Here is a 10,897-nt window from a genome sequence, read left to right as displayed (position 1 = left end):
TTTTATAATTGCATTTACAAGAGAATCGTTAAAGCTTGGTATTTTCACTGTGTCAAATTCTAGATCCGCTTGTGATCAGTAAAATGTATAACTTATCAATGTTCTAATGGATTGCATCATACTCGTTGAAAAATGTCTAAGCTAAAATCATATGATGTGCCGAGACTCCTTTGTCAAATGTATTAGATATTAAATTTAGCAAATACCTTTGCTAATATCAGGATGTAATAGCCTGAGTGTGTAAAATATATCTTTATCTTGTGCCGTAGCAATGTTCAGATCATTTTAGGCATTAAGAATGTAGTTTCGGAAAACTCTGCTCATCTGGCTGTGGGACTTCACCTTTTACGCGTCCAGTGAAGTAATTTTTTCTCTCATATATATATATACATAATTATACACCTTTAAATATGTATGTTACGATATTATGTACAAGCACCCGTTGATAGAAATTCAAAATTCAAATGTCTTTAACTTCAGCACCTCAATGTCTGAATGCCTTTCTGAAAGGATGGTGACGGAATAGACAAAGACTCTATTGATTTGTACAACTTGCACCGATCAATTTCATCTCCATTTGAATCTATTAGCTCTCCACGAAGTATTATCGAACCCAGCGCTTTAGAAATGGAATTCCAATCGATCCAGTAGCTTGCTCAGTAGTTCTTTGAAGTAGAATTTATAGGGTATTATCACCTTTCTCTACTCTTAGGAACATTACAAACAGCGCCAGATAAAGCATCGTAGCAGTGCTAGGCTTTTTCACCTACTAGTATCATAAAGATTCAAGAACACCATCTGATGGTCGAAACCGAATACCGCCGTGACAAGGCGTTTGTTGTTCCTATACAGAGCATTGCTGCAGTGTAATGCAGATCTGCAGACCTTTTAGAAATCACCCTCCCGAGCAGTCCCGATATGCTCGGTCTGACGTTACCTCTCATACCGGCCCTGCCATTTCAAGCCTGTAAAATCGCTTCTGGTGACGTCACCGACACTCACTCATGTATAATTAATGAGCTCCCATCATTTGGCACAAACAGCCATTATTTTGTCCTGAACCCAAAGCAACAATGTAAGACGTAACCTGATTGGTTGATAGCATCCCAGCGTCCTTTGCGGTTTGCTCTAGATGAGCTTGTGCAAACCCTCTGATTGACTGAAAGCTGTCTTGGTGGTGACGTCGCCAGAAGCGATTTTACAGGCTTGAAATGGCAGGGTCGGTATAGGAGGTAACATACCGAGCATATCGGGCCTGCTCAGCAGGGTGTTAGAAATATATAACATCGAAATGTATCTAGGCGATTGTAGCGACCATCTGTGTCTTCATCTGAATGGGTCGAACCATCCTCCGACGATCGGCTAATCGGAAGTCCATCCTCGGCGTGCTGTTGGGTTGCCCCCGCCGGCTGCTGCTGCTGTTGTTCGGCAACGGTCCTTCCAGCCGCAGATCGTCGTTCCACGGCTCCACAGACCGCCCTCTCCTTCTCTTGAAGGCCTGGTAGCACGTCTTGGGCAGCTTGCGCATGAACTTTCTGGCGTTGTGGTTCATGCCGATGTAGACGACCGTGTTGATCATACTGTTGGCGATGCCTATGGCCTCCACGATGAAGTAGATGGTGGTGTTGTGTTGGGTGAGCTGTAGGACGTACGGGAAGAAGTCCCGGATGACGGCGTAGACGTAGTACGGCAGCCAGCACAGGATAAACAGCCCCACGATGACAATGAGGAGGCGGATGACTTTTTCTTTGGAGTTCTGCACGTTGGCCTGTTGGGACTGTATGTGGTGCCCGGGAATAGTCCGGAACCTGTGCCAATGTGACAATGTTCGTGATAAACTAGCCTCTACCAGGCTTTATAGAGACGGCTAGAAAGAGGCGGCCAAATAAAAGTTAGTCCGCTATTGCAGTACATCTTACCGCTCTGAACTGTACTCCTATTTGGCCAATTTTGGCTTTTTCAAGCCGTCTTTCAAGCCTGGTTATAATTAATGCTACGTATTGATAAGCTCGTAACGTGTATGATATATACGATGAATTATAAGGGTAGTTCAATAAATCAGCCAAAACCACAGAATCCATAAGGCCTATTCCAATGGAATGACAATGAATAGAATCTATAAGGTCTATTCCAACGGAATAACATGGAATAGAATCTATAAGGTCCAATACAACGGAATTACATGGGATCGAATCTGTTAGGTCTATTCCAACGGAATTACACAATATAGCCATATAACACTTATTCAGTGAAGTGGTCATACAGCACTTCCTAGATCAAATATGTTGCATACAAGTTGTGATTTTGACAAAACATAATGTGTATGATATTTAGTTTCATCATTGACAGCAAAATATAAATGGTTTTGCAAAAGTATAAAGGATGAAAATTATTTTTAGTGCGATGAGAAATCATTTGTATTCATCACCATCATGTTGGGCGGCTTGCTGTAATGCGTACTAAAGCCGGACCCCCCCCCCCCCCCGGCCCCCCTCACTGGACCCGCGGCACGCTGGCGGTGTCGCTGCGGCCGATCGAATTGACAAAGCACTGAACGAATTTCATCGACCAAAGTCGAATCTTTTTAAGCTTTGTGTGTGTTTTTTTGTTGTCTTTTTGGTCATACTCGTACGTTTTGAACGATGTTCCCATTATAAAGTCAAGAGTAACACAAATCCAGTTTAGGACGCAGCGACGCTGCCAGCGTGCCGCGGGTCCAGTGAGAGGGGGGCTTAAAGGCACCCAGAGCATTTTATGAAGCTTGAAAACTGGAAATATTTTAGTTGCTGTAATCTTTATGAAATTGACATTTAATGCCACTGTTTACCACATTTGCGTGCGGATTTCTTATCAAAAGTGCTCAAAAGCGGCACAAAAATAAGCTACATGGTGATCTTTTAGTTTTTTCGCGCCTACTGTAAATACTGTAGATACCATAGCCGTGCCCACCTCCGTCAAGACGTAGAAATGCAAAATTAAAACATAAAAATGGAAATATTTGACGGATATGGAGTCACTCTCTCATTGGTCGAACGGATAATTGTGATGGACAGTCAGGATTGGTCTATCAGGGCTGGGATATTCTATCAGTTCTCACCACACAACGACATCGTATCTTTGCTCCTTTAATGTCCATATGTAATGGTATAGTGCTATTGAAACTTATTATGTGTAGGAAGGACTAGAAATTGGATCTTTTTGTTCAAGTTTCTAGCCTCATCAAATGCTCAGGATGCCTTTAAGTAAGGTAATATTCTCTCACCAAATTCGCATTCCAATCCGGAAGTAGCAGAAGCACATGATCAGCACGGGTATGATGAACTCGAACACCAGCATGAACAGGTAGTACGCCTTGTAGCTGTACATGCAAACAATACATTCTTTTCAAAATTTGACATGAAAAGACCTCTTTCTAGTTATTACGGCGGCCATTTTGAATTTCCCGGGGTCAGCTGTGGGTCATGCACCAAAGTGAGGCTCGGGTTGTTCCGGCCTATGATATAACATAGGTATTCCATCCTTGGTGGTACAATTTGCGCCTCTAATGTGAAATGCTGTGGACCTAGTATGTGTAGAAAATATTGTTGTTGACATTTGGACTTGATTTTAGCTAAATTCTAATTCATTTTTCATACAGTCTTGACCACACCACACAAAATTCTTAACAAATTGAAAACTGAAATATCCAAAGGTTGAAACGACACGTATACATATTTGACTCTACATGATATAGTGTTAAAATTCCCCTCAGAAACATTAAAACGAACATTGCAATAAAACACTAAAACAATAGCTGAAAGAAAACCCCCACCAAAAGATTTTGTCTAAGTAATATGAAGAAGGCTATTTGCATGCATCGCTAGAGACGGTTTACCCCATTTTCGCCGAAATTAGAAATTAATATTTCATCAGAGTTCCTGAAGGAGTTTGACGTTAGTTTCTCCAACGAGGTTTAAAATCTTGGCTTCACCCACCTTTTCTCGTGATGAATCTTCCAGACTTGGCCACAGAAGGCGCCGCCTTGAGTGACGTAGGGAACGGCCTGTGAGAAGTGTGCTGCCGGCACGGCCAGAAGCATGGAGATGACCCACACGGCTAGGATAGTCAGGGCAACCACGCGGGGCGACATCCGCGGGATCTGGGGCGATATGATGACTAGGTATCTGACAATCAGACACAGAATGTTAGTTGAACATCCATCATACTTTTGACTTGGTGCGGTTGAATTTATTACAAATCTTATATTCAATAACTGTTGACATCACAGAAGTACAGAGAAGCTCGTATATGGAGGTGGCAAACCTATACTCGGCGATGAGCATCAACAGCAACCAAAATAGTATAAACAACCGGATAAGGCCTCTTACAGAGCTAGACATTTCAGACGGCAACCGCTGTCCTTCGTCTGTCAACTGTGAATATAAATGAGACTCTGAGCTGACAAGTGGAAAACTTAGCCTCCTTCCCAGACTTCCTAGAACGGCGGTGTGTATATTTTGGGAAAGGGGGGTGACTCGATCAAGATCTTACACGGGCCAAGGTTCTCTAATGCCGGCAAGGAATTTCGCTGCCAAGGGAGTTATGTCGCTGACGGACGACCGCCTTTCTATCCAGTCTCTCGACGACATAACTCCCTCGGCAGTGAAATTGCCTTGCCGGCATCAGAGAACCTTCACCTTGGCCCGTGTAAGAACTTGATCGCGTCACCCCCCTCCCCCAAATATATACGCCGCCGTTCTAGGAAGTCTGCGAAGGAGGCTACGGAAGACTGAGGATCCTTTTAGAAACGTTCTGCTGTTGTTACATCTAAATGTCTAACCTTTATCAACGAACTACAATTTTGATACCCCATCATGGATTTTTGTATAGATTCTAGGCAACCCTCCAATGTTTTAGCAGTACAGCAGGTTATCCTCCAGCTGAAATGACTGTAGTGCATGCGGGCAATTTTGAAGTATTAGCTTTCTTGTCGACATACATGGTTCTTAACGGGAAGCGTGCTTCCGTGAATAGTTTCATCAGGTTGTGTTACACATCTGTACGTTTGAGACCGCATAGTGATGGCATCCCCTGTGATTGTACATATGTAAATACTTTGTATTTCTGATTGCATCTCATTAATATGTATGAGCAGCACCACCTGTGCTGCATTGATATGTGAACCAGTCAGAATTGCCTTGAAGAAGGTGACAGATGGTCACCGAAACGTCGGTGGAATGAATCTCTTGGTTGTGTAAATTTTGTGTTGTGTTGTTTATTTTATTCATGCAGCGTGCTTATTTACGCAAAATTAGTCTTGAACAGCCTTCAGAATTGAATGACTCAAAACTAGAGTTCTTTCAGATTTTTAAAGCCATCTAACGGTTAGAACAACATCTTTACGCCCATGCAAATACTTTGAAATTCCTAGCTAAAAGGGAGCCAAATGCAATTTGAGGATTTACGTACGAGATACCGGTATGAAAACAAATGAACATCAGAAGTTCCAGTATGATCCACGGAGGCCAGCTGTGGCCCTGTGCCGATTGTAAAGATAAGGAAGAGGCATTACTGGATCCTGTTTCTATTAAATCTTTATTGCCTAAAACAATTTATGTCTGAATATCGCACATCGTGGTATCGAATACTAATGCATAGCACCACTGTCAACGGCCATAAAAACGATGGATGGCTCTGTAGATCTTATCTGTTGAGTCTGGAGTAAGATAGCGGCAGTCCATAAAACTGCCGTTAAAGGTTCGTAAAGGGGTCAACTACAGATAGGCACCAATAAAACATAACATCAGATTGACACTGAAGCTGTTTTTGAGATTTATGTTGCCAGAAGTTTTTTTTTTTTCCATTTACAGAAAGTGAATCAAAAGACTCTTTGTAAACTGTCTCTGTGTTGTGATTGCTCGCTTCGAGAGCTTTATTTAATTTGAGAAGCGCTCAACCAAGGTATTAGTTTTACGATGACCATCATTTTCTTCCAGGAAAGTAAGCCAGCTGTCTTGGAAAGACACTTTACACCTATTGCCACACTCGACGCAGGTGTAAATGAGTACCTAGCTTCGTCTAGGGACGCCCATCTGACAGGACGTTAAATGAGGATAGATACGCCTCGAGACATTGTACTACCAGGTATCGAAAAAGGCATCATGTCTCGTACTTGGGACTATGATTCGACGTCAAACAGTTTTAATTTACAAAATCTTAAAAGCTGCTCTAAGCGCTTGGTTTGTATAGTTGAACTCCGCCAGCAAAGTTAACTTTCCATCTTTACTGACTGCTATTTTCACTCTACTTATCTTTGGCCCTTTCATGTGTTCCATGAGGATGAAAGGATATTTTTTGTCATTTATGTGATTTACCTAGGGGGTACTGATGTCTGCAAGTGTTGATCTCTGTGATCTCTTTTATCAGTTGAACACCGCCATTAAGGTTAACTTCCCACCATGACAGGCTGCTATTTTCAATCCACTTATCTTAAGCCCTTTCGTGTGTTCCATAAGGATGGAATTTGTCATCTAGGGGTTACTGATGTCTTCAAGTGTTGATCTCTGTTATCAGTTGAACTTCGCTAGCAAGCTTAGACTTTTAACATTGACTGGATACTGTTTTCATTTTACTTATCCAAAGCCTTTTGGTGTTTACCATGGGGATGAAAGGGTATATTTGACCTTTACCTAGGCCTAGGGGTCCTGATTGCTGTGTGCAAGTGTTGATCACGGAGGTTTCAGTTATTTCTAACCTTCGCAGGTTTTACCTGGACCCATGCCAACCTTGACACCTAAAGCTTGATTGATGGAACGATACACGCTTGCTTCGTGGTGTCTATCCGCTTATCAAGATTGGTATCATCGCTCATACACTACTGCATCACTCTAAGCTGCCTTACATTCTAGATGGAATCACCAGCTTACAAACGTTTTTACATGAAGGTGGTTACAAATCCGTTAATGGAATATCGCCTTGCTGAAGTACAGCCTACAGCACTTTATAAATCCTCACGTGTAGTCACAAATATACAATTCGTTCTGAAATATATGTAAAAGGTCTAGTTCAATTTTGTAGCCTGTTGCTGCTACGGATCGGTCTATACGCTCATAGAATGCAATGCTGCGTTACAAGAAAAATACGACTCTGCAAATCTTCAAGCTCAGTAAATATAACGATAAAATGATCAATATTCTTAGCTTGTAAATCGACTACGTCAGCTCAACTTTATGAGATCAGATCTGTTTGATTGATAATAAAAATGCAGTAGAGGCAAACTTTGCATCGCCTCCAGAGTGTGTTACGGGCAGCAGATATATCCAATCTTTTATTGACGTTCGTTAGGTCTCATGGCAACAAGGACACCCGGGATGAGTGTACGAACAGTATATTCTTCCACCAATTATAGTTAAATAATCTCTTTATTAGCCTGATGCGTGTCTCTAGTGCAATGCGTGGTATGTTCTACGTTAAACACATGAGGCTCAGGGGAAAAGCTTAAAGTGGCGCCATGTTAGTTTCTTCATTTGTCAAACGGGCTATCATTCCGAGACAAACCTCGATTAAAAACCCCATCTTCAAACCAAGCGCATATGCCACATTAATTGGGTCTTACATCGATACAATTCGTGATATCTTTAAGCAAACTTCAATCTTTTAAATGCTGTTTTAAGATTCCCCCTTACGAATAAGACAGATTGAAAAAAAAACAAGAAACACACGAACACAACACAGTTAGGTAAACCAGTGTACCTGTCGACTGCGATGACCAGAAGGGCGTTGGTGGAGACGTAGAGAGATGCCATGCGGATGTAGTTGACCACGGCGCAGAAGGCGTCCCCGTACGCCCATGTGCGGTCCGGCCTGACGATGTAGTAGTCCATGATGAACGGGATGCAGACCACGGCTAGGATGAAGTCCGATAGCGCCAGATTTGCTATCAGAGCATTCGTGATGGTCCGCATCTTCTTGTAGGTAGCAATGACGATCAGCAGAAGTAGATTCCCTACTCCACATACTAACATAGTAGAGGTATAGATGATACCGAGGATAACCTTGGACGCTAGCGGTGTGCCCACCACCTCGGACGGCCCAGACCCGGCGCTAGTGTTTCTGGTCAGATGATGGTAGTTTTCAAAGTCCTGGTCATCATCGTAGCTGTCCAATATGTCACTCAAAGAGGAGTTCATTGTTTTCTGCTTAATTTTGGACTATCTCAAAGACGGAAAAAATGTTCCCCCTTCTAACTGTAGTTGCCATTCATATGTCCGGTGGCAACTACATGGGTATTAAAGCTATTGGTCTATATCTGATGAACGACTTGCTGTCATAGAGGTTGACGCTGGCGAGTTTCCTCGGTGGCGAATGGCTCTGTGTGCGGCGCGGAGCCTGTGAAGGGTAGGCTCCCTTTAGACGTGGCTGCCGGTGCAAATTAGTCAGCCAATAAGGTATCAGGTATTGACGTCACTGGACAGACGCTGCATGCGGGCGGCTGCAAATCAACGACACAACAGGCTGATTATGCATATCACAAGGATAGAACTAGCCGGCGTTGGTCAAGAGGGTGTAGACTCAGATGAAAACGTATAGTGATAAATGAATAAAGAAATACGAAAGAAGAGAAAGAGAAGGAGAGAAACAGAGAAAAACATTGCTTCACAATCTTAACTCTTTTTCATCAAGGAAGATAAAATATCTTTACAAAGCGGTATCAAAAGTAAAAGTTTTGAGTTCTTCGGTTTATATATATCAGTATATTCACCCTTGAAAACGCTCATTGAGGTAAGGGATTCTCAGTCATACAGCTTTGCCTTTCAGCCAACTTATGTCTGAAGCTCTTAGAGGCGTTAGAGACGTTGTTATTATAATACAGCGTGATTTCTAACTCTTCCCACCCAGGTTATGAATTTTGCAAAAGCTCCGTTTATGCGGTATGAATGCGCCCTAAAGGTACTTGGCAGAAGAAAAGCTGAGTTCAGGATTATTAGAGTAAGCAATCGAGCGCGAAGAAGGATTTGCTATTAAAACACCTTTTAAAGGTCATACGTGAATGAACCTTCCCATCTAAAACTTTCACGGATTATGCAAATGAAAAATACCATCGCTTTGTTATTCACAAAAGGTATACCTGTCAATACTCGGTCGCTCAGAAGAATTAGTCGCACACCCATGAAGGTTAAATTCTAAGATAGTTTTGTATGCATGTTAGTCGGCGCACTTTGTAGCATAAAAGTTATGCATGGCTTTTGACGATTCTAAGCAGATATTGGGCAGGTTGGAGAAAGGTGATTGGTGGATTATCTGTGGGTCAACCAGACTAAGGGTGAGGTAATTAATGAGATGATGATTGGTCACGAAGACAAAAAGTGGCTTCTTTTCGAAATGCAACTTATTTTTCGTTGCTTTATGTACGGACTCTACGGAGTAACTCAAATGATGCCAAAATCGCTTATAGCTCGAGTGAAAATATGTTTTATGTACCCTTATAGGCAATGACGCAAACCACTCTTGCTGAAAGTGTCCAGAACGTGTCTTGTAAATCAAACAAATGGACGCAATAAATTAGGATTTACATTTAATGGCATTCTGGCTCGGTTTTAAAACCTCAGGCGTTGGTGAGATACGATTGAGACACAAAGACTGCAAACATATTTTACTAACTCACGGTTCCGGATACCAATTTAATGTGTACGTAAATGGACAAAATTAAGGGCCTACAAAATCAAAACTCACTCAAGGACATGTCAAACTCCAAGTTACACTGATACATTGCCGAGGGGTCCGGACGGTATTTCCTCACGGCTTCGTGTCATTGGGTGACCAATAGAGTAATCAGATTTTGATTAAATTTGTCTCGGTTCGCCGTCAGATAGATAGCCCTGATTTCAGCAATCTATTTCTTTCAGAAGCATCTTATCAGTGATAATCGCATCTTGTTGTATCATTTCCGCTTCCGCATCTAAAGAGGCGTATGGCTTATGATGTACACGACAGCACAAGGCTTTGCGTTCTCGTTACCCTTCATGACATCCAAATGTCATCGGGAATGCTAGGTCAGCGGCAGATGTAGGCCAGATTATGCAGGCATTATCCGTTTGGGCATAAATCAGCGGTATCTTTCAGATTATGAAACTATTAACCTCGTAGAAATCATATTTGCAATGCATTTTAGATCTATAGCGAACGGATTTCCTGGACGGCGCCAATGCAATTCCGCTTCTCTGCTGTCTATACATGATAAAGGCGAAATTATATGCATAAAATACATGGCCAGCTCAAATCGCCATTTCGCAATCTGTTCAAAATGGTGTTGAAATAAAAAGCCAGCAGCGTTCATAGAGTTTTGATTTATTCCACACAGACGCATCATCTGTGAAGGATTGCCATCTAAGTGGGGATATTAAGGCGATTTATTGAGCAATAACTGCAAATGTCTATCTTCATTGGACCGGATAGGAAAGTGATTTTAATTGGCTCTTACAATGGCAAACCGTACAATGACAAAGTTTTAGGAGATCTAGGTAGACTTTAAATCAATAGTGCTTGAAGACACCCACACATCCCTCCTACGGGTATGCTTTTCTGGCTTTAACAGCCTTAGCGATTGTGTAAATCTTTCTGAAGGTGAAGGTATCACAACAGGCCAGATTTTTATACCAAGTTTTAATGTCATTACCGTTTCTAAGCACGTACATTCTCTAGTGGAATTGGAGAAACAGCACAGCATGGGTCGGCTTACATAAGACGAAGGAATAGAAGTTCATTCCTCCTGAGAGTCACCACCCACTGCGTTGTATAGATCCAGTACTTAAACCATAAAGATGTGATGATCTAGAGAACCAATGGTTACTAGTCTTATGAGACAAAACTCAAACAATATTCTGATATATATAATAAATGACTTCAACGTGACAAACCA

At 42.0% G+C, this 10,897-nt stretch overlaps 1 protein-coding gene across 1 annotated transcript; it reads right to left on the bottom strand.

Moving 5' to 3' along the window:
* Positions 1-387: 387 nt before the first annotated feature.
* Positions 388-8,174, bottom strand: LOC136445561 (prokineticin receptor 2-like). The gene is made up of 4 exons (XM_066443622.1): positions 7,732-8,174; positions 3,975-4,163; positions 3,263-3,358; positions 388-1,808 (listed from the first exon to the last, which is right to left on the bottom strand). The coding sequence occupies exons 1-4, from the start codon at positions 8,166-8,168 to the stop codon at positions 1,298-1,300; spliced, it is 1,233 nt and encodes a 410-aa protein (XP_066299719.1). The 5' UTR covers positions 8,169-8,174; the 3' UTR covers positions 388-1,297.
* Positions 8,175-10,897: the final 2,723 nt, after the last annotated feature.

The sequence above is a fragment of the Branchiostoma lanceolatum genome, chromosome 12 (assembly GCF_035083965.1).
Source record: "Branchiostoma lanceolatum isolate klBraLanc5 chromosome 12, klBraLanc5.hap2, whole genome shotgun sequence".
Taxonomy (NCBI): Eukaryota; Metazoa; Chordata; class Leptocardii; order Amphioxiformes; family Branchiostomatidae; genus Branchiostoma; species Branchiostoma lanceolatum.
This window is presented reverse-complemented; position numbering and strand designations above follow the sequence as displayed.